Here is a 24,329-nt window from a genome sequence, read left to right as displayed (position 1 = left end):
CGATGCCCGGGGGACACTGACATTTCTGTCTGATTAAGGACCAACTTTCTAGACTCACGGTTTAGACCAGAAGCAGGTGGTTTTTGTTTCTTCTTTTTTCATTTAAATGACCATGTCTTCTTTCCCACAGATAAAGTAAACAGGTGACACACAAGCAGGCTTTCCTATCAGATTCCCTCTGTCCAAGCCCACTGGTGGGGAAAGGAGAGCGGCCCTGGCCCGAGCGGGGAGAGAGACGGCTCCGCCCGCAGCCCTGGCCGCTGCAGTGGGAGGTGGGCAGGGTGAGGGGGCGGGAACGCTGCCCCAGCAGCTCCAGGGTCCTCCTGAAATGGGTTCCTTCCTGGTGGGATCGGGGAAGGGAACACCCTTCTGACTGTGGGCCTCAAGGTGCAGTGGAGGTGCATGGGTTGGGCACCCGTCAGGCCAGGCCCTCAATGCCTGAGGTGGTCGGGACACGTAACCCACCCCTGCCCAGTTCTTTTAAAATCAGAGATGAAAGCAACCATACTCTTGTATTTCAGACGCAGCGCCAGTACTTGGTTTAAATGAAGGTATGTCTGTCGGGTTTCTGTTTAAGGTCTACAGGTGTCATTTATCTAGGGGACAACAAGCCAGCTCTGAAAAGCAGAGGAGCTGCCATGCAGGAGCAAGCGCTGGGCAGGTTAGGGTATTAGGCTCAGTGGAACATTCCCTGCTTCTGCACAGCATCTTATAATTCAAAATTTCAGTCCACTCTCCTCCCTGACTATCCCGATGTCTTCCTCTGAAGGGTTACCAAGGAGGAAAAGAGTGGAAAGGTAACTCTTCCTTAGGCACTGGCGCAGGGGCTTGAGCTACCCCATCAGCCACCTGGTTAGGGACTTCAGACCAGTCACGTAACCTCTGGGGCTCCGTTCTTCTACTAGAAGCAGTCTGAGCAGAGGCAGACTGGTAGAGTGAAATATAATGTTTGAAGATCATAAAATATGGCATAATGTCATCTACTTTGCCAGATTGTTCTAAGGATTAACTCATGGAAAATGCTCCGTAACTGCTAACAGTAACCATCAGAGCTTTCAGATCGAAGGTTCAAGAGCTGAAGGATGAGGTGGCTTATTTTTCTGCACAAGTTGAACTTCAGAAGTCTGGTCTTGATTAAGTATTTAGGACATTATCATCCAACACAATCACGAGCTAATTACCCAGCTAATGAACCATTGCTTGCTTTGCTTTTTTCTGGCTTTTGCCATCTGCTTTTTATGAGATAACTGTTTATCTACGGAAAGATGGAAACAGAAGAAGGAACTAGAGTCAATCCATTTCTACCTGTTAGCAGCTGTGATAAAAGGTTTATCACTGGGACGATGGAAAAGTCCTGTCGCTGGACAGCGGTGATGATCGCACAGGGCCGTAAATGGCAGCAATGGTAAATTTTATGTTATATACACTTAACCACAACTTAAAAAAGTGACCAGAACTACTGAGCCTGTGATTCGCCTACATATTCAGCTGCCGTGGCTCCATCCCCTGTTACCAAACATCGGGTTATCCGCACGGCCTGGGCAACGAGTGAGAAGTCTGCATGTCTCCACCACCACCCTCGGTTCTAAAGCCCATGGTGGTAGTTCATGGCTGCTTTTTATGCTGAAATAATTATATGTGTCAAACTTGGCTCAGACTGACGAAGAATTCCAGTACAAAGGCTGGCCTGGCAGTCTGAAGAGGCTGAAGTGAACTTTACGAGCTCAGAGCTCATTCCAGAGCTGTCTCTCCCGGGCCTGGGGCAGCTGGCTCACCTTTGTCTCCTTTGAAGTCTCCTGGGCTGCGAGGCTGCAGCTGCCCACGCCTTTCGCTAAAGGTGGCCCCACTATGTGCAGTCAGTTCTCGGGGGGACGAGGTGCCAGCCCGAAGGTAAAACCCCTTTCCTCCTTCGAACTCAGGAACTCTCTTGCCCCCTCGGCTGGGCTAATACCTGTCACACTGGAGACATGGCTCTGCCTCTGGGGTCCCTGCCTGCAGGGCTTCCTGCTGGGTGGGGGCTAACCCAGCAAGGGGAGCCACGGGTGCTCCGTTTACTGATCATTTATTCTAACTTCATCGTCAGATCCAACCATTCCATTTACCAGTTACATTTCTGGGTTACAAAACATCTTGCCTTTTGAAGCTCCGTGCCTGCCTTAAACAAACACACCCACACGTTAAACATGTACACACCCTCTGAAAAAATCAGCGCGTTTACAAAAGGGAGGCCTCAGCCTTGGGAAGCCAGGTGCCCGCTGCCACTGCTTTCTTCCCGAAAGCGCTCAGCTACTGCAGAGGCCACGCTGGGTAAACAGCCAGACAAGCCAAGGCGGAGGGGTTCTATTTACTTGGCTGTTATTCAGGGTCACCATCCACCCTGTTACTGAAACTGTGTGGTAGGTCCCATAGCACCACTGAATTCTAGGTATTCTAGGTCTGCTTCCCTGACGTGCTCTCCTCACGTATTCCTGTTACTGTGTGCAAGCAAAGAAGGTTTCTGCCAGTGGGTGTGTGGTGAGGTACCACAGCTGGCCCTGCGTTCGTGCATTCTCACTCAGCAAATCTTATTTTGCCATAAGACCACTACTACGTGGAAGGCAGCTGACACCTTGTCAGGTCTAGTTAGCATGTGCGGCCTTTCAGATCTGTCTCTGTGATGTCCTGCCCGGAGAACACAACAGCATCTTCTTTTGAGCATCAGCGTACCAGGCAACTCAGTCACCAAAAATTATGAAAGAGCAGAGGGGAGATACAGTGCAACATGCACGCAACTACTTCCAAAGCAAAAGCTTCCTGGCCTAACCTGAAAGAGAAGTTTACGAGACCAGCAGTCCACACAGGACGGGTCGGAGGGCCTGAGCTGGCATCCTGGTTCTACTGCTCACCACGGTGTGACCTCGGGCAGGAAGAGGTTACCTAAGTGTGCAGCGTGCTTAGCACGGCACCTGGCAAAGCACCCAGCACGCGGGCACAGTGGTTCTCATTATTGCTACGTTGCCAGCACTGCTCTCTCTCCTGTCCGTTCAACTGGAGAATACCAAAGTAGTAGAAGTTAGTCTTACTGGTAATGTCCAACATTAAAGTATCTTAGGAAAATCAGTACACAAGGCTACTGCAACATGTTAATAAAATTCCCACCCTGAAGTGAAAAAAAAAAACGTGCAGGAAGAAGACAAAAATGAATGTGGGGCTGAAATTCCAATTACTTTGAGGGTGTGATTTAAGATTTCAAGAATTTTTTAAAGCTCTGTTTTGTTTAAACTGCTTGAAGGGAAAATGTAAGTGGAGTTTAGCTATTGTCCTGACCCTACAGCTTAAACTAAACATACTCAGTGCTATAAGAAGAGGGATTAAGAAACTAAACGTGTCTTACTTGACGTACCCTGACGTGATGGGGTCAAAAAAGAACTTGATCATGGTAGTCAAATGTTTTGAGATGTGCAAATTCTGAGATTAAGGAGGGATTATTCTATCTTACAAACTTTAATGTAAAGATGAACTGTTAAGCAAAGAAGAAAATTAGGTTTAGGTATAATCATGCCTTAATCTAGTTTCATTATTAGTGATGTTACATAAGAGTCACACGGGAAAAGTTTCTTTTAGAGATAGCTGAAAAGACTCAAACACTAGAAGATACCTTGCAAAGGATCTTTCAGGAGATGATCCAGTTAAACCAGGAGAAACTCTCCCATCTCCATGCTCTCTGGCAACATTCCCGGAGGTGCTTAGCAAATGTCAGTTTCAATTCTTCCACTGAAATCTGCTCGAAGTCTCTACTAACGAGTTTACCCTTTATCAGCGGACTCTGGAGTGTAGATTCCTCAGTGGATCCCCAGCATCAGCCCCGCCACGACGCTTGTGGCCCCTAATTCCTTAGCCTTGGAAGCTCTGAGCCCCATCCTGTCAGCTGGGAGTCTAGGGTGAGAGCTTTGAGGAGGTGACACCTGCTTTTCTAACAGCACACTTGTACCCACGCGTCAGGAACATCATCTCTAACGGCCATCTTTAAAGAGCACTTTATGATGTTTCCCCTAAGCAGTCAGAAGACTCCAAAGAATACCATCTACGTTCCTGTTAGAACGTTGTCTACGCAACATGATCTGGAAACAGAATAGTTGGTGTTTCTTGGAGTGAGTCCCCTACAGGGTATCTGCCCGCAAGGGAAAGGCTCTGAGACCTCAGTGCAGTCAGGCTCCAGGGGCACTGTCCCAGATGCTACACAAAGGGAGACGGCCCGTCCCATGCACGCAGCAGACAGAGAGCAAGTCCGCTGCTGTTCAGAGAAAACGGCCAAGAGGAGCACGGCCCACCCAAAGTGAACAGCGGCTGAAAGCCTGTCCAGGGGGACGGGTGCTGGTAAAGGGCTCTGCACCACCGAGGGGGCACATCGGCTTCTCCCGGCCTTACTTCTGTTTCCCAGAGCAGCGCGGGTGCATTAAGGGGCCACTGTCCCCATTCCTCTCCGGAGAGTGACTCTCCTTGGGGCGTGCTGTCATCTGTTATAAACCTGTTATAAAGCAGACTATCTGGAAGCGGGAGGGCAGGAGCAGAGGCTGGACCATGACGGCCGGTGAGCCTGCAGTGGACACACTCGCTCTCCCAGGGCCAGAACCACGCGGGGTGTGCAATGCAAAGTGCGGTCGACACGTTACAAGTTAAAATTCTGTTCAAAACCTACTTTCCCAGAGGCTTTTTACCATCTTTGCTAGCAAAAATTATGTTGGTTGAATTTATTCACTGGAGCATTTGACAGTAAAAGGGGGGGTGGGAATCCAAGGGTAGTAGAGGCTTCTGGGCTAAGTTTAGAGAAGGAAAGGCCTGTCGCTTCCTGGTAAAGGCCGACTCCTCCTACCCAGGTGAAGAGATCAATGCACATGTGCTTCCCACCGCCCTACACCCCAAATTATACACAACGCCCATCGGTTTATAGCACGCGGGACGCGGTTATCTTTCTGATGTGTCAACAAGACACCGTAACCCACAGGAGGTGCTCATTCCTGGGATCCCAAAGTCCATGTGTTCAGAAAAGTGAAAAAACGGCGCTCTTTCCAGGAGGGCATTTCCCACGTTTTCTCCTGGTTTATCGTGTCTTTGAAATACCGGCCTTGTCTTTCAGCCTCAGCTCTTCGCATCTCTTAACTCTACTATCTGTTCTCTCCAAGCTCCACCTTTGCTATTTATAAGCAAAGAATGTGATGAGCTCTAGGAAGGGGGCAGCCTGCCCCCAGAACAGACTGGACACATGTCGGGGAGTGGACGCGGCTGCTAGCGTGAGGGGCGTGTCCAGAGCCCCCCGAGGCAGGCGGCCTGTCCTGCCCACTTGGGTCTGCACCCTCCGCACGGCCCCTTCCCCCAGTGCTCACGGTCGCCTCGTCCACCGGTGCAGAGGACGCGGGTGCAAGGTAGCTGACGGGTCGGAGGGCTGAACCCCCAGAGTCCTGAAGTCCCCAAGCCGTGTGCCCAGGCTCAGCCTACACGGCCCAGAGGGGATCCTCTTCGTCACTCCTACAGGATGCTACACCCCTCAAGTAAATGCAGGATCCGTACCGTTCTTATTTCTGTGTCCCTGAAATGCCTGGTTAGCAGCAAGTATTTGCTAAATATTCACTAAGTTAAATGAATTAACTTCACCAACAACTAACATAAAGCTTTTTTCATTCAATCAGATTACTTACTGGTCACTAACACAAGGACACTGCCGTAATACTTTTGAATGAAAGCCAGCGCCCTGGACAGAGGTTTCAGTCTCAGGCCCGGAGGTGGTGTGTCTGAGAGAACTCGGCCCCGGAGGTCCCCACGGGTTCCGGGCGGAGCGGGACGGGGTGCGAGGGCTGCGGCCAGAGTCCGCTGCAGCAAAGCCCCGAGAGCGGACTCACCTTCGGTACAGAGTGCAGTGCCCGGTGCCGGAAACGAGGTGGCAGAATGCACCTCCGACCTCCCCCAGTAGGAAGGTATTCTCCACTTTAATGTCCGTTCCTTAAGTAACTGCAGTAATCTACCAGACTGACCTGGTCCTGCATTAGGTGAATTATAAAACGCCAGGGCAGGCCTGTCTTATTACGTACGCCCTGTGGGACACCAGCTGTGTGTCGCGTAAGAAACACACCGCGCTGCTTCTAGAGGCAAAGCTCTGCAGGGGGCAGAGCACCTCACAGAGCAAGTGGATGGCCTGGAGGGCGGCTCCCCCCCCCCCCCCCCCCCCCCCGCCCCAGGGACTGAGGCCGGGGAAGCAGGAGTCCTGCTGCGGGCGAGCAGGGCACAAAAGCAAAGCTGGCGTCCAGGCTTCTGAGCAGACATGGGGACTGAGGTCAGGGCAGAGGGAGCCGCCGAGTGACAGACGTCTTTCCTAGACCTGCTTCTCTTTTGCGTTATAAAAGTTATACCACAAAAAATATTTGGGCCGACAAAATATTTAGAAAAAATTTCATAATGTGAATAAAAACCTGTCCCTTTTCTAATAATAGTCACGATTTTTTGGAAGTAGAGGTGATTTACAATTTTGTTTTAGTTTCAAGTGTATAGCATAGTGATTCGGGATTTTTATGAATTATACTCAAAGTTATTACAAGACGATGGCTGTAATTCCCTGTGCTGTACAGTGTATCTTTGTTGCTTATCTATCTTACACATAGTAGTCTGTATCTCCTAATCCTCTACCCCATCCGGCCGCTCCCTCCCCCCGACTGGTAACCACTAGTTTGTTTTCTAGATCTGTGAGTCTGTTTCTGTTTTGCTGTATATGTTCGTTTTAGTTTTTAGATTCCACATGTAAGTGATATCATACAGTATGTGTCTTTGTCTGTCTTATTTCACTAAGTATAATATTCTCTAGGTCCATCCACGTTGCCGCAAAGGGCAGAATTTCATTGTTTTTACGGATGAATAATAATCCACTGTGTGTGTGTGTATCACACCTTTTTTATCCATTCATCTGTGGATGAACACTTGGGTTGCCTCCATGTCTTGGCTGTTGTAAACAGTGCTGCTGTGAACAATGGGGTGCATGTATCTTTTCAAATTAGTGTTTTTGTTTTGTTCTACATTATATATACCCAGGAGTGGAACTGCTAGATCATATGGTAGCTCTATTTCTAGTTTTCTGAGGAACCTTCATACAGTTTTCCATAGTGACTGTACCAATTTACATTCCCACCAACAGTGCATGAGAGTTCCCTTTTCCCCACACTCTCTCCAATATTTATTTATAGACTTTTTGATGACAGCCATTCTGACAAGTGTGATGACACTTCACTGTCGTTTTTATTTGTATTTCCTTAATAATCAGTGATGTTGGACAGCTTTTCATGTGCCTGTTGGCCACAGGTCACAGATGACCTGTATTCAGGTCATCTGCCCATTTTTTGATTGGGTTGTTTTTTTGATACTAAGTTGTATGAGCTGTTTATATATTTTTTTATATTAACCCCTTGTTGGTCATACCATTTGCAAATATTTTCTTCCATTCTGTAGGTTGTCTTTTTGTTTCATTGATGGTTTCCTTTGCTGTTAAGCTTTGAAGAGACTGTCTTTTCTCCATTGTTTATCCTTGCCCCCTTTGTTGTAGATTAACTGACCATAGGTGCGTGGGTTCATTTCTGGGCTCACTGTTCCACTGATCTGTGTGTCTGTTTTTGTGCCATTGCCACACTTTTTATTACTGTAGCTTTATAGTACAGTCTGAAGTCTGCGAGTGTTATGCCTCCAGCTTTGTTCTTTTTTCTCAGGATTGCTTTGACAATTCTGGGTCTTCTGTGGTCCTACACAAATTTTAGGATTATTCTAGTTATGTGAAAAATGTCATCAGTATCTTGATAGGGATTGCATTAAACCTGTAGATTGCTTTGAGAGGTATGACCATCTTAACAATATTATTTCTTCCTATCCAAAGCACTGGATATCTTTCCATTTCTTTGTATCATCTTCAGTTTCCTTCATCAGTGTTTTATAGTTTTCAGTGTCTAGATCTTTCACCTTCTTGGTTAATTTATTCCTAGGTATTTTATGCTTTTTGATGTGATTTTAAATAGGACTTTTTTGTTTTGCTTTCCCTTTCTGATAGTTAATTATTAGTGTATAGAAAAAGCAACAGACTTCTGTGTATTAATCTTGTATCCTGCAGCTTTACAGAATTTATTTATTCTAACAGTTTTTTGGTGGAGACTTCAGGGTTTTCTATATAAAATATCGTCATCTGCAAATAGTGACAGTTTGACTTCTTCCCTTCCAATTTGGATGCCTTTTATTTCTTTTTCTTGTCTGACTGCTGTGGCTAGGACCTCTAATACTATATTAAATTGATGGCAAGAGTGGGCATCTCTGCCTTGTTCCTGAATTTAGAGGAAAGGCTTTTTCGTCTTTTCACTGCTGAGTAGGATGGTAGCTGTGGTCTGTCATAAATGTTCTTGATTATGTTGAGATATATTTCCTCTGTACCAACTTTGGTAAGAGTTTTAATCATGAATAGATGCTGAATTTTGTCAAATACGTTTGCCGTGTCTTTTGAGACGATCATTTGATTTTTATTAACGTGTTGTACCACACTGATTGACTTGCGAGTACTGAACCATCCTTGCATACCTGGAATAAATCTCCCTTGATTATGGTGTATGATCCTTTTGGATTTGGCTTGCTAATATTTTGTTGAGAATTTTTGCATCTATATTCATCAAAGATATTGGCCTGTAATGTTCTTTTTTTGTATCGTCTTTGGTTTTGGTATCAGGGTAATGGTAGTCTTGTAGAATGACCTTGGGAGTGTTCCATTCTCTTCAATTCTGGGGAATAGTTTGAGGAAGATAGGTATTAGCTTTTATTTGTATGTTTGGTAGAATTCCCCTGTGAAGCCATCCAGTCCTCACTTTTGTTTGCTGGGAGTTTTTTAAAACTACAAATTCAGTTTCACTACTAGTGATCAGTCTGTTCAAATTGTTTCTTCTTGATTCAGTCTTGGCATGCTGTATGTTTCTAGAAATTTGTCCATTTTTTCTAAGTTGTCCTATTTATTGTCATAGTATTCTTTTATGATTTTTTATCTCTGTGGTATTGGTTGTTATTTTTCCTCTTTCATTTACTTTGCTTCTTTGGGCCCTCTCTCTTTTCTTCTTGGTGAGCCTTGCTAGAGGTTTGTCAATTTTATCTTTTCAAAAAAACCCCAGCTCTTGGTTTTACTGATCTTTCCTATTTTTTATCTCTATTTTATTTATTTTCTCTGATCTTTATTATTTCTTTCCTTCTCCTGATTTTGGGCTTTGTTGGTTCTTCTTTTTCTAATTCCGTTAGGTGGTAGGTTAGACTGTTTATATGAGATTTTTCTTGTGTTTCAAGGAAGGCCTGTATTGCCGTGAACTTCCCTCTGCTTGCACTGATTTTGGAGAGTTGTATTTCCACTTTCACTTGTCTCGAGGTATTTTCTGATTTCCTCTTTGCTTTGTTCACTGACCCACTGGTTTTTATAGTGTCCCACGTGTTTGTTCTTTTCCCATTTTTCCTTCTGTAACTGATTTCTAGTTTCATACTGTTGTGGTTGGGAGAAAACGCTTGATATAATTTCTGTCTTCTTCAATTTTTTGAGAATTGTTTTGTGGCTTAGCATGTGATCTATACTAGAGATCATTCCATGTGCACGTGAGAAGAATGTGTATTCTGCTGTTTATGGATGGAATGTCCTGTAGATATCTATTAAGTCAAACTAGTCTGTTGTGTCATTTAAGACCACTGTTGCCTTACTGCTGGTTTTCTGTCTGGATTATCTGTCCATTGATGTAAGTGGGGTGTTAAAGGCCCCTAAGATTATTGTATTATTGTCAGTTTCTCCCTTTATGTCTGTTAGTATTTGCTTCATATATTTAGGTGCTCCTGTCTTGGGTGCCTATATGTTAATGAGTGTAACATCCTCTTCTTATATTGAGTTCCTTTATCATTGTATAATGCCCTTCTTTGTCTTTTGTTATAGCCTTTGTTTTAAAGTCTGTTTTATCTGGTAAGTATTGCTATGCCCACTGTCTTGTCATTTGTTTGCATGAAATACCTTTTTTCATCCCCTCACTTTCAGTGTGTGTGTCTTTAGCTCTGAAGTAAGTCTCTTGTAGGCAGCATAGAGAAGGGTCTTGTTTTTTTTAATCCAATCAGCCACCCTATGTCTCTTGATCAGAGCATTTAGTCCATTGACGTTTAAAGTAATTACTGATAGGCATGTACTTACTGCCATTTTTTCCCTTGTTTTCCAGTTGCTTTTTTAGTTCTTCTCTGTTCATTTCTTCTTTCTGTTTCTTCCCTTGTGGTTTGACGATTTTCTTTAGTAGTATGCTGTTTGCCTTTCCTTTTAGTTTGTGTGTGCCTACTGGAGGTTTGGTTTGTGATTACCGTGGGGCTTATATATACGCTGATCTGTAATTTTACCTACTTGTTTGAAACTGATAGTCATTTAACCTCATATTCTAGAAGATCCACATTTTTGACTCCTCCCCCCATTCTGTGACTCTGATGTCATACTTTATATTCATGTTTATCACTTAACTGCTTATTATCGTTACAGCTGCTTTTACATTTTTCTTGTCTTTTTATCTTCGTACTGGCTTATTTAAGTGGTTGATCCTCAGTCCTTACGGAGTTTTCCCTTTCCTGTAGATTCTTACTTCTTTTCCACTTAGAGAAGATTCTTTAATATTTCCTTTGGGGTAGATTTAGCATTGATGAACTCTTAGTTTTTGTTTGTCTGAGAAGTTCTCTCTCCTTAGATTCTAAATGAAAATCTTGCTGGGTAGAGTATCCTAGGTTGCAGGCTTTTCCCTTTCAGCACTGTGAATATATCATGTCAGTCTCTTCTGGCCTGCAAAGCTTGTGCAGGGAAATCAGCTGGTAGCCTTATGCAAATTCCCTTGTATATGATTATTTTTTTCTTGCTGCTGCCTTTAGGCTTCTCTCTTTGACTTTTGCCATTTTAATTATAATGTCTTGGTGTGGGTCTGTTTGGGTTTATCTTGTTTGGGACCCTCTGTGCTTCTGTATCTGGATATCCGTTTCCTTCCTTCTTCAGATTTGGGAAGTTTTCAGCCATAATTTCTTCAAACACATTTTCAATACCCTTTTCTCTCTTCTGGGACCCCCTATAATGTGAATGTTGGTATGCCGAATGTTATCCAGAGACCTCTTACCTTTTTTAATTTTTTTACATTTGTTTATTATACCTTCCAGATCCCTTAAGTGTTCTTCTGCATTGCTTAGTCTGCTATTCATTCTGTCTAGTGTGTTTTTTGATTTCAGTGACTGAATTCTTCATTTTTGATTGGGTCTTTTTCATATTTTCTAGTTCCTTGTTAGAACTCTCACTGTGCTCATGTATTCTCTTCTCTAATTCACTTAACAATTTTATTACCAATGCTTTCAATTCTTTATCTGATAAATTATTTCTGTTTTATTACTTTTTTCAGGGGTTTTCTCTTATTATTTCAATTGAGAGCAATTCCTCTGCCTCTATGAATTTAGGTGCAACAGTTTCCTACTGTGGTCTTGAAGGGACCACGTTCGTATGAGGGACTGGCCCTATACAGACTGTGAGTGTCTAATGCCTTTGGTGGGAAAGTTGATCTGATGGGGACACAAGCCATGTCTTCCTCAGGGTGTGCTGGAAGCTATCACCTTGGTAGGGGTGGGGCTGGGGCTGGAGGAGCTAGAGCTGGGTGTGAAGCAAGACTTCCCTTCTGCTCAGTGGCCATCACTGCCCTATTGGGGGTGGGATCTGACCCCAAGGTGCTGGAGCAGAAGCCCCAAGGGTCAGGCCTGGGCTGGCTCTGTTCCCTGTACATGTGTGCTTTCCCTGCTCCCTACACTGGGACCCTTGCTGCAGAGGCAGGGATGCTGAAGCAAGGGGGCCTGTGCAGGCTGTCGGCACATGCTGGCTGCAGCCAGAGGTCTGGGTTGTCTCTGACGCACGGCCTGTGCGGTGCCCGCCGTGTTCCCTGGCTCTGTGGAGAAAGCCTCAGGCGAGAGTCCCCTTTGTCCCTCACAGCCGCCCCTGCCCGTTGTAGGGCCGCACTGCAGGGCGGATGGGGCCCGGGTGGAGCCTCAGTGCACACTGGGCTGTGAGCTGTGGTGGAGCAGCTGCTGTCAGAGTTCTGGGCTTCGGGGGGACTGCTTGAGTGGGTGCCAACACTGGTTGCCACCACCCTGTCCAGGCTCTGTCCCAGTGGCCTCTGGGTCCCACATGAGTCTTCTGCCGTAGACCCCGTGCTGCCCGGTGACGTGGAGTATGTGGGGCTGGAGCGTGCGCTGAGGCAGCCGGTGCAAACCTGGCCAGCACCAGAGAAGCCTTCAACCTGCCCTTTCCTCTGTGCCTCGGCGCTCACCTGCCCCGTGCTGGACGCCAGGACAGAGGTGCCCAGTCTGCGGCTCTCACCGCTCACTGCCCAGAGCAGGTCTCTGCGTCTCTGCCTGTGTCATCTCTCTTTCTCCTCTGAGTCCCCTCCCAGGGGCACAGGTCCAAACCCGATCACTTTTCTTCCTTTCCTACCCCCTTACAGCCTTGCTTGTACAGGAGTCCTTCTGCCAGTTTCCAGTTAGTTTTCCGTGAGACTCATGCCACACATGGATGTGTGTTTGATGTGTTCCTCGGGGGAGGTGAGCTCCATGCCCTCCTCTATTCCACCATCTTGTTCGATCCCCCATAATCACGTTGTTAATGGTGCAGGAGACATCTGCCCTTCCAGGTAAACTCTAACACTTAAGTATGCATTAACGCAGCAGGTGCCCACGGAGGGTGTGCACGGCACAGCCTGCTGCAGGCGCCAGGGCACAGCGCGGGCCTAGCCGTCTCCTCCTCGCAGAGAGCCGAGGCTCGACTCTGGTGCCCCTTGTCTGTGACGCCCTGGGAAGGAAGACCCCAGAGGTGAGGTGCCCTTCTCATCACACTAGGGGTCGTGACAGCATGACTCGCCTTGCTGGTGCTGACCCTGAACACCTGGCCGAGGCAGAGTTTCATGTCTCCCTTTCTTCCAGAGCACAGTATGAAAGGGGGAGGTCACCGTGCAGCCCACACTCGGGGGGCAGGGGGCACCTACAGAAACCATCTGAACTCTCCTGCACGGGAGGTCTGCCCCGCTGATTCATTCAATCGTTCCTGTCAGGGCGGGCTCATAGATACACACTTATACTTGGTATTATTTCCCAGTGCTGCCTTAGTTACTTTTTTGCTCAAATTGTTAAAGTTCTGGCCGTTGAGGGTTCGTTTATAGTGGGAGCCTGGCCCTCGTGACACACATGCCCATCCTCGTGTATATTCCTGAGCACCTTCCTCCTTCCTGGTGCTGCAGGACGCTGCAGGCCAGCCCTGGAGTCAGCCCTTCCCCCAAGGAGCCCTGCTTCCTCTAGGGCAGAAGGTGTCAAACCAAGCTCCGGGCGCTCCCTGCTCCTAGGACCAAGGAGAGAGGTTACCATTGTACACCGTTTGCATTAATCTCCTTGGGGGACGAGGGTGACCATTTGGAATACACACCACAAATTTCTGACTTGTTTCTTGAATAAGAGTACGATGTAGTAAGAAGAGATGATATAGGATAGTTATGGCAACGACGAATGTGTTCTGAAAGCCACGAAGCTCTACAGAAGTGTGAGCTCTTGCGATTTTAATCAGCTTACGGTGAGGCCTGGGGCTTCTAGACTTTGGTTCCATAAGTCAGTCTGGCGACACAGAACAGACTGAAGGGAGCTTCGCTGAGAATTTATCTACTATTCCTTTTCATCTTATCTGATGTTTTGTCCTTTTTAAAACTCTGTCAAGTTCTAATGTTATATCTCTACTTTCATACTGCTTTGGGCCAAAAGTCATAAAGCTAAGAGTTTCTTTTCTGGAAAGGAGAACAGAAATAAAGTTGTTTAATATTTAAAAATAACCACTTGGAACGCCAAAATCTTGGGCTTTAACCTTTCCTTTCCCCACAAAATCCTTTGTGCCAAGGCTGCAGGCGAGAGCACACAGGATCCATAACCAGAAGCAGAAATGTGAAACTCGGTGGGCACCGTGCTTACGCGGCTGTGGTGAGAATCATCCCATGGGAACGACTGTGATAGCTTTGCCACAAAAGTCTAAAGAGCTTATACGAAAACAGATCACGGAAGATTTTACTGCTCATCAGTGGCTGTCAGGCAGGCCTCACCAGTGTCAGTGGGAATAGTTAGGATGTGACACTGAAAACACACAGACTTTGGGGATCACTGAGGCCTCGAGGCTCAGGCCACTGACATCTTCACATTCTAAGACCAACTCAGTCTCACGTCAGCCTTCAAAGATCGCCTGAGGAAGACGCAGGCATCGGAAGGAAGGTGGCAGGGAGGAGAATGAGCCTCGTTATCTATGGAAAGGGGGAAATCAGACCTACTTTAGAGGGATTCAATGAGCAGCAAAGCAGGAAGCACCTGGCAAGTGCAAGTGCAGGTCTTTCAATGTGTTGGTTTTTTCCTAGTTATTTAAAGATAAGTAACATCTGAACCTAAAAACTCAACAAGGGCCATTTACTCAAGAATTTTGGATAACGTAAAAGAAAGATAAAGCAGTTTACACTGGAAGATGTAACCTCCTGTGGGGACTTCACCTGTCCTTCTTGAACTGCTGAAATAATACAGCTTCGACCGCCAACAGCTGTATAATCCCCCTCTTCTACCTGCTGTGGTAGAAACAATTCTCGTTCCAGGTGGCTACCAGGTATTACCTCCTTGTTACAAACTCACTGTTTATCTTTCTAGAGAGACATTCATTTTCTGAAATGGTCTGCAGAAACTGAACTCTGGGTCATGTTCACCACAGCACACCTAAAAACTTTTCTAGTATATGGCAAAATGAATGAAAATGTCATATCATCCTGGTTTATTTTAAGCAAAAACTAAGTTCTCTTATTACTAAGAAATGTGATACTTAAACGAGAAAACACTGTATGGAATGTACAGAGTTCAACTCACCCCAGAATCCTCGGCAGTTAGGAGAGTTGAATTCAGTCAGGTGTGTTGCCACCCTGTGTTTTAGTGGAGGATTAAAGTAACTGAATATTCTGCTTATAACATCTTTATGTGTGCTACGGATGTGTTTAAAACTAGATAAGGACACAATTTCAACCTGCAGATTAGAAAAGTGTTTTGGTGTCAAATCACGTTTTGTGTCCCTCAGGGAAATCGACTTGGTCGAGGAATTTGCTAAGTACCGGAGCTGGCAATGGCAAATCCAATTCTGTTTTACTGTGTGATGTGACCGCTCCCTGCCTCCCCGCCCCCCCGAGGAAGGAAATACTTTCTTAACCACTTTTTGTTTTCTTCCAATGGTGTTTAGAGTTTTGAGAGGAAAAAACTACAGGCCCTTGAAGAAAAGTCTGTGTTGCCTCACGTGGATCTTCCCCGAGGCTCCTGGGCGCAGCGGCGGCGCTCCCTTCAGACCTGAGGCGACTCTAAAAAAGGCCAGCGAGCTCAAGGTTCACCTGTGAGGCGTTTATCGTTCAAAGATCAAAAGCACGGCTGTGTTTGACTTGAGTAGGTCATACAAAGAGCACCAGCACAACACACGGTATCCTGACTAAGGAATGGCTCGGCGTTCACCTGAAATGTTGTGTCTTAAGTAAGGAGGTTAATAAAGGTGGCATTTTCATAAAGGAATAATACCAACTAGAATATTTATTCTTTCATATCACGACGCTGAGTAATTTCACAGTCACTCCTCCTAGGGCCACCCCGATGCTATGAGCCATCATGCAGGATGCTCTTGCTTTGGGGGTGCAGGCTGGCCGTTCGCACACTGCTGATCTTGTCTTACAAACCCAACCCTACGGAGTGACAACTGGCATAACACCCTCTTACGCGTGGCCCCATTCATCCGCCGTGTAACCGATCACGTGAATTAAGGAGGTCCGGCGGAACACTGAGGAAAAGGGTAACACTTACAAGCCGAGCAGTTCTATTGCTGGTGTTAGCTGTGGTCTGAATACATTCTCATTTCTAGTTTGAACCACAGGCTTGTTTTTCTCTCGTGGAAAAATATTTTTTCTTCACATAAAAATGTTTCATATGAAGAACAGAATTTCCAGAGAGATGATACAACCATCTTGGAAGCAGAGACACCAACCAAAAGACAAACACTGAAAAAGATTTAATATTTTTCTTTTGCTGGAGCCATATGTAAGCTAATATTTATGTGCAGACGGCGTTTAGACCCTGGTGTCAGGAAGGATAAACTAAGCACCGCTGCTGAGAGAGCTTTCCCACCAGAACATCCGCATGAGAAACAGCCCTGGAGCCTCTTCTGCCCCCACTCATAGCGGGCTGTCCACGCAGCACCACAAACTACCAGCCCAAAGGGCGCCATGTAGACCATCGCGAGCCAAGTAATTTCACTGTTACCGAGTCCACAAGGGGCCCGCGGCCGGCAGTCCTACCCAGGGAGCTGCTCAGAGCTCCGGCCCTGTGGTCGGAAGTCCCAGGCTCCAATCCTGGTGGGGTTCCTCCGTCTCTGCTGCACCACAGGGCCGGGGCCTGAGCTGTTCCACCATCGGTAAGAAGGTACTGAACACCCCACCTGAGAGGGCTGCTGGAAGATTTCATTAATCAGTAAAACAGTGACTGGACGTAGCAGAATTCAACAAGGGCCGGCAGGATCAGCCAGCAAAGTGGGGGGCATCACAAGCCTCCTCGTCGAGAGGGTGACCCTCTCGCAATCACAGATGGGAGACCGGCATCACCCCCAAAGCACAGCAGGGCTGGGCTACAGGAAACTGCCGGCAGACCCGCTCTACGCACTGGCCACGGCAGCGGGCAGACCGAGCCTGGACGAACACATCCTCCCAGAAAAGCTGACGGAATCGAGGTCCCCAGCGGGATTTTGTCACCTCCAGTGCCTGGCACGTGAGCAGCTCTCGGCCACTGGGCTGGATGAATGAGCAGCTACAGCCCTGCCCGAGGGGACAGCAGGTGCAACAGATGTGCGCAAGGGACGTCACCTCAACCCATCACGAGCAGGACTGCTCTGCTGCCACTAGGAAGACAGCATCCCCCTAAGGCTGGGAGTCATCTCCTAAATGCACTTTCATCAGGTAGTCAGAGGGACCGGCTGCATGGAAATGCCGGCATCCTGAGAGCACCCAAGATCACCCACGTTTCCTTGAAGTATTTGTGAGAACATTCTAAGGAACATCACGACGGTCACTTCCATTCACAATTAAATTTTCAGTGGAAATACTTAGAAAACACATAGGAAAACAAGCATCGTGAGATGCCTAAGACTGAATTAGGTTCTAATTTTTTGAGTAAAAAATCCACCCTGATGCCTTGTAATTTCTAACAGATGTATTGCTAGGCTTTCATAAGGGAGTAAGAAATGAGTATTAAAATCTGAAAGCAGATTTTCTGAGGACTCACAGTAACTTAACCGTTTCCTATTAGAGTGTTAGTAACATTTTGAGAGTTAAAGCCTGAAATTTTTTCTCAATCCAAATAAATCACACTAACTTATTTGGGACACCATGAAACAGATGCTCAGAACAAAGTGCACAGCTGAAGCATCATGTCTTTAAAAGAAAAAACAAATAGACAAAATTGGAAACATCTTTCATTACAGATGACACGAAACAAAACCCAAAGTGCTAATGTTAACACATAAACCTTAAAAAAAAAAAAGCGCGTCTCAGTGGGCTTACCTTGCACCATGAGCAGGGGCTCCTTGCCCCCGCCGTGCGCCAGCATCTCCCGGCGGTAGCGCTCCCCCGCCGCCCTGGGGAGAAGAGGACTGTCACTGGAGCCTGCACGCACCCACCCACACCCGCCTGAGTCCCCCAAGTGAAGCCACACTGATGTCAGATTCAGAAAAGCCGCCATGCATTATCTTCTGGCTTCCAAAAATCTCATTCCGATTTTTAACCTACTCTACGAAGACAGACCAGTGGTGATATATTTACTGTAAGAGCAAGCCTGCTCTTTCTAGAAAGGGTTGTTTAGTTTATGTGGTACAGAACAAGTAGAAAATCGTACCCCATTCTCCATCATCTATAGGATTATTCTAAAGTGAGATTTGAAATCATTTATGCTCTTCTCTCAAAAAGGAATTTGAAATGGCACCCAACAGAGAGAAAAATAACACTGTGACCTAAGAGTAAAGTCAGAAAAGCTGTCAGGAGAGGGTTCATTACACCAGGAAGCCCTGGCTAAGGATAACAGAGAACACTTGCGGTCCGTGCTGCTCTTCACCAGCTGGATTCAATAAGCAACAGTGTCCCTGACACTCGAAGGGGGGGCAGACAGAAATCCTCTAAATTAATGGCTACTCTCTTTTTAAATAGAAAATGCAATTCCTTTAATGCAAATAACTGAAGTTAAATAAAGTACGTTTTCGCTCCACTATTTCTGGAGGATCTTTCCGTGGGCAATTTTGCGAACATGGTCTCTAATCGGAAATGCTGCCAGCACTTCACTCAGCAACAGGATGACATCGTACGCTCGTCTTGGCTCCGCCCTGAAGGGAGCACTGAGGCCCCGAGGCCCCGCGGGCCCGAGGCAGGGGGCGTGGACAGGGCAGCTGAGAGGCCCCGCCTGGCCTCGGCTTTGCTGCTTCCAACCGGGAGACTTCTCAGAACTGGGATCAAAAAGGATCTTTTGGTAGAGGTTAGAAATTTTCTAGTCCACTGAGTATTTTTACTAGCTTACTTTTTTACATGCCCGTCAAAGTATAGCAACTGCATGTCTAGGCGAGAATGCATACATAAACAGATATAAATACTGGGGAATACGTGTATTTAAAAGCATGTGGTTTTCTAGTAAAGTGTGATTCCTTTAAACACGATAGTATTTTGCCGATTTTATAGAAATCTTCAGTGAAGAATTATAATGCCCAGAATTGATTTATGGTACTCAATTTTGGCTTCAGAGCCTTTGAAAATAATAAAATTTTAAAAAGTAGACCAAATGTCTACAGTGTGCAGAGGGTGGGAGACACAATAGCCTGTGGGTACCAAGCTGTAAAACGTTTAAAGATCCTATTACATCAGACGCGGGTTCAAAAGATCCTGGAATTGAATGCGATGATTAACTGCCGAGAAAACCCGAGCCTTGGCCAACGACATGAAGAGCTGAGGGGTCGGGTGGGGGACGAGGGCCTGGGAATCAGCAGACCTGGTTCCCATCTGAGTCCAGCTGGTTCGCTGTGAAGCCCTGAACGAATCACCCCCTCTGAGCCTCGGTTTCCTCTTATGAAAACTCCTGCTCCGCCAAGGCTGCTGGGACTAACGTAATAACCTGCGTGGGAAACTCGAGGGCGCTCCCGGCATCTAAGGGGCCACGGGCCTCAACCTGCGCAGTGAGGCCTCCTGACCGTGCGACCTTTGTGGTGCAGACAGACCGCTCTGAACGACTGTGAGACCAGGTCTCAATTAGTGCTTTGCTTTCCAAGGAAGCTCCTTCTAAGGACCCGTGGAACCAGAAGCTGGCTTCCCCGGGCTCCTGCTGGGGAGGGGGCCCCGGCACGCAGCAGCCCCAGCGTCCTGCGGGGATGCAGCAGGCCATGAACCCCCCGTCTTTTTACCTGTTAAACGGATCCCGGAGAAAGCACTCCCTCCAGACCATGGACGCCACTGCCCTGGACACCAGGTAGGAGTAGTATTTGGCACCGTAGCCCACGAGGTGGCTGAAGCGCAGCTGCCAGGCCTGCCGGACAGAAAGGACACAGGAGGCGGTGAGGCCGCATCCAGACGCCGTGTGGGCCCAGCGCAGGGAGGCACACAGGAAGCTGCAGACGTGCCCGTTACGTGGCACCCTAGGGGGCCGGCCTCACAGGTGGTCACTTTCCACGTGGTGCACACTGTGGGGACTGCAGTGAGTCCCCTCAAAACCCTCAAGCCGAGCCCCAAGCCCCAGGGCCTCGGAGTGAGACCGTTTGTGGAGACGGGCCTCTAGAGAGGTGACGGAGGTAAACGAGGCTGCCGGGGCGGCCCCAGGCCACCAGCGCTGGATATGTAGGTCCTTGTGCGACGAGGGAGACCACGCCAGGACGGGGCAGTAAGGCGGCCTCAGCAGAACCAACCCTGACACCGGACTGTTCTGTACAGGTTCACTGCCCCTGGACTTGTGTCTGGCAGAAACAGGGAGGATGCCCAGACACGCAGCGTAGCGTCAGCAGCGGGGCAGCACGCGTGTCCCGTGATTCCGGCCTGCTGGGAAGCCTGGCCACCGGGTCGGGAGAGGGCGCTCTGGCCTGGCACCGGGTGCCGTTCTTTTTGAGGACAGTGACGTTGTTACTGTAAAAAAGGCCACGCGAGTTCACAGGGAAGAATACCCTTCCACTGGAAAACTCTTTTCCTGCAAATACTGTTCTTTTTCTGGACCTACAAGGTGAAAACAAGTAGGTTCTGGGTGGTTAGTAGGAAGAGAGTTATCCAAGTGCAAAGGCATAAGCTGCCCACAGCACAGTCATGGCACCACTGCTACAAAAGCCAGAATTAACAGAAGCCATCCTCAAATGACACGGTTGTAACTTGAAAATTTTTACTTTACTGAAACAAATCTGACGTGCAGCAATACTCTGCTGTCTTTTCATGTGTGCTTTAGCTGACGGTAAAACTGTTAGGAAAAAAAATTGAAGCCTAAGTTTTTAAACTAAGGTGAATTATTATCTAATAAATCTTTTCACCCCCTGGAAAATAAAGTATAAAGTTTAATCATCACCACAAATGTTTAACTAGATAAACAATTTCCACCTAACTGATCAAGCCACAAACTACAAGCGAACAGACAGTTCCCTGCTGACGGCGGGGCGGCGGATCCGAGGACACCTCAGAGTCCCCCACGTGGCACACGGGCCCGGCGCTCTGAGTGGCGTCCAGCACCTCACGACGGGCGCTCGGCCTGGGCTGGGTGTAGGGCAGGCCGGCCAGCTCTCAAGCTAGAGCTGGAACAGGAGGAGGTCTGGCGGAGGGAACGGGAACCCTCGGGATCCACCCTCCCCTTCCAACCGGGAAGCGACTGGAAGCAAGGGGGGGCTCGCGAGCTGTGTCCCTCCGTCTGTGTGGGACACCTCGCCCGGCCCTCTGTGAAGGCGAGACCCCAGGGGTGGGGCACCACAACCCAGGGCGGTGGTCCCCGACTCCACACAGCCACCACTGGTGCTGGACGGTACACTCGCAAGGCTGTCACAGTAACCAGACCCCCAGGCACAGGTGCCAGCACCCGGCAGAGCAGAGGTGCCGAAGCCCGGCAGCTCGCCCGGCAGGATCCACACCTGGATACCTGGACACAGAGAGTCCACGGCGTCTGCCTCCCACCAGCCTCCCACCTGGACAGAGCTACTCAGGCGGGGCGCACACCTTGCTGTCTTGTTCTTAAATTACAGGTTTCCATACCTCAAGACATGCTAAATAAATTATACCACCTGACACCTTTCATCAGCGGTCTGTAAGTTTATGGCACGCTAAGACCTACAATCCCATTGCTGTTCGACCACAAATAGCTGAACTCCTGATAATTCAGCCTAATGTTAAGTCCTTGTTACCACTTCACTCATTCACCTGGAAAAATAAAAGACAGCATCTCATTTTAAGCTCTGGAATTATGTTACCCTCTTCCTTTTATCTCCAAGTTTCCTTCTTCCGAAAGGGACCTTTGCCAGATGAACAGAAGTTTTCACCCATCCTCTGAAGCGCAAGGTGAGGATCTGGTCTTAAGAACAAAGGACTCAGAAGCCTTTGCACTTTCTCTTTTGTTCTGACTAGAGGTGGGAACCGTCCCATCCTCACACGAGCCCTCCATCTGTCTGTCCTGAGTTAGACAACCTCAGCGATCCGCACTTCAGACAAAACCTTGGAGCGGGAGTGGCAGCGCGGCGGTGGCCCCGTGAGCACAGCCGCCAGCTGGAGCCCTGGGCGGGAGGCCCTCCAGGGATCCCTACCTGCTACAGCCCCCTTCTTACCCATGACATTCGTCTGTCCAAATCAGAGACGGGCCCAGGAATGGAAAGGAGCAAAGTAGCCAGTCACTTACACCTGGTTTCAGTTTCAGACCTAGATGAGGGACTCGTGCAGAGCCAGCACCCAATAACTACATGTTAGAAGTTGAGTGACCGAGCTAATCGTTGCTATTATCCTCTCAAACAGCACATCATTTCTCCACTTCCAGTTACACATGTATAAGTGCATTTAACTAAAATTTTAAAACAATCTTATTACTAGAATATTAAACCACCACATGAGAACAGAAACGACATCACTGCTTTCTTGGTTTGGGTCACACAGAACTGAAATTTCCTTAAGAGCAAGGTCCACGAGGCTGTGCCTGTGTCCAGATTCAGCACGGGGCCTGGAGCACAGCAGGAACTCAGCAGCTGTGCTGGATGGGTGGATGGACAGGTGAACAGACGGATGGACGCTACAGGATTCTGTCACAGGGATGCTCCGTGTTCCCGACAGACCGGACTTTGGACTGAGATGAGGAGTAACGTCCAGACCACGAGCACGAGGACATCACAGTTGCTACAAACGCATTCTGGATCTCAGGCTGTTGTTATTATTTTTTAAAGAATTCTTTGACTACATTATATGACAGTTAAGACTTCTGAGGCTAGTTTTGGCACCAAATGTACGGCATCTGTGTGGTGTTTCCTCATGTGTGATTCAATCTCCGTCAAGCTTCACAGACTCTGAACAAGCCACGGGCCAGCAGTACCACACAGGCTTCACGGTGCAGCTGCTGCAACAGGACTAAAGGACAGCAGGCTCCTGCGCTAGGCCAGGCTCTGTGCGTGCGCGGACCGCCGGGCTTTGCACATTCCCCGAGGACAGTGCTGCTGGCTTGTGGATTATGTCCTATGACACCCAACCCTGGGCACCCAACCACAGCAGTGAGCGGGAGACACCGCCCCACACCTGCCTTCTCAGGTTCGTGTTCTCTCTTTCTTAATGTTTTCCATGAAGTAACACAGACTAGTACTTCTAATTTAATAAAAAGTCCCCACTGACATTTTACCAAAGCCCATAAACAACAATGCCAAACAAACAGGAATTCTCAGTTTGGAATAAAACTGAGAATTGATTTTAGATGAAACACAGCCGTGGTGGTAGGCACAGTCTCAGGCGGCCTCCGTGGATGCCGGTCTGAAATCTCCTCACCATGAGTGTGGGCAGGACCAGAGCCTTGCTTCTGACCCCAGAACCGGCAAAGGAGGCGGGATGTCACAGCCACAGCGAGTTACTTACTTGAGATGTCTACCAGGCTGCAGACCCGCTGCAGAAACCCTCCTGTTGCCCGAGGTCAGCGGCCCTGGTGGGAAAGCCCACCAGCAGGGACCCTGTGGGATCTGGGGGTGGCCTCTGGGGCCCAGGGGTGTCCAACAGCTGACAGGCAGCAAGAAGCCGGGCACCTCCATCCTACAAGTGCACAGATAAGAATTCTGCCGAGCGACTTCCCTGGTGGCGCAGTGGTTAAGAATCCACCTGCCGATGCAGGGGACACGGGTTCGAGCCCTGGTCCGGGAGGATCCCACATGCCGCGGAGCAACTAAGCCCGTGCGCCACAACTACTGAAGCCCGCGTGCCACAACTACTGAGCCCGTGCGCCACAACTACTGAAGCCCGCGTGCCTAGAGCCTGTGCAGTGCAGCAAACAGTAGCCCCGCCTGCCGCAACTAGAGGAAGCCCGCACGCAGCAACGAAGACCCAACGCAGCCAAAGATAAACAATTCAAATAAACAATTAAAAAAAAAAAGAATTCTGCCGAGAACCCAGGTGAAGCAGCCAAGCCCCCAGGTGAGCCATGGGCCCGGCCAACACCCCGACTGCAGCCTTGTGGGGGCCCAAGCACGGGGCGCGGCCTCCTGACCCGCGGGGGCCGTGAGCTGTGTGCTGCTGTAGCCACTAGGCGCACGGCAATTTGTCCCACGGCGATAGAAACTAACACCGTTATCTATTTCAGCACGAGAGCTGTGTCCAAAAATACTAACAAGAAAAGTAAATGGAAAATATGGAAGGGCACCTATATTTATTAAATGTGTAACCCTGTGTCTTCATGGATATCTTTTGAGGAAGGTATTCCTACAAATGCTTCATAATTTTCAGTAAATATTTTAACAGCTTACATTTTACAACAGACTCAAACGTGTAATTTGGTCAAGGCTGCCGGCAGAGACTGCCCAGTACCCCTCGTCCGTTCAGAAACAGAACTGCGCCTCTGCCGCTCAGCTGGAGCAAGGCCTGTGGCCACGGCTCTCCAGGCCTCCTCTGGGCTCAGGGTGGCTGTGCCCCTACTTCCTGCAACCCGATGTGAATGGAGATAACGTACTTCCCAGGTGCTTCAAAAGAAAGCTGCTCACACCCTTGACCCCC

At 48.1% G+C, this 24,329-nt stretch overlaps 1 protein-coding gene across 1 annotated transcript in view; it reads right to left on the bottom strand.

The window, feature by feature from the left end:
• Positions 1 to 24,329, bottom strand: part of MIPEP (mitochondrial intermediate peptidase) — a 133,279-nt gene that overhangs the window by 4,306 nt on the left and 104,644 nt on the right. The window contains exons 17-18 of the mRNA XM_029209971.1: positions 19,544 to 19,665; positions 17,667 to 17,740 (exon numbers count right to left, since the gene is read on the bottom strand). Of these exons, the coding sequence (XP_029065804.1) occupies positions 17,667 to 17,740; positions 19,544 to 19,665 (196 nt within the window). The remainder of the gene's footprint in view (positions 1 to 17,666; positions 17,741 to 19,543; positions 19,666 to 24,329) is intronic.

The sequence above is a fragment of the Monodon monoceros genome, unplaced genomic scaffold (assembly GCF_005190385.1).
Source record: "Monodon monoceros isolate NGI ecotype Baffin Bay Population unplaced genomic scaffold, NGI_Narwhal_1 Super_Scaffold_8, whole genome shotgun sequence".
Lineage (NCBI taxonomy): Eukaryota > Metazoa > Chordata > Mammalia > Artiodactyla > Monodontidae > Monodon > Monodon monoceros.
The sequence above is the reverse complement of the archived record's forward strand: the minus strand, read 5'-3'. Positions and strand labels throughout refer to the sequence as shown.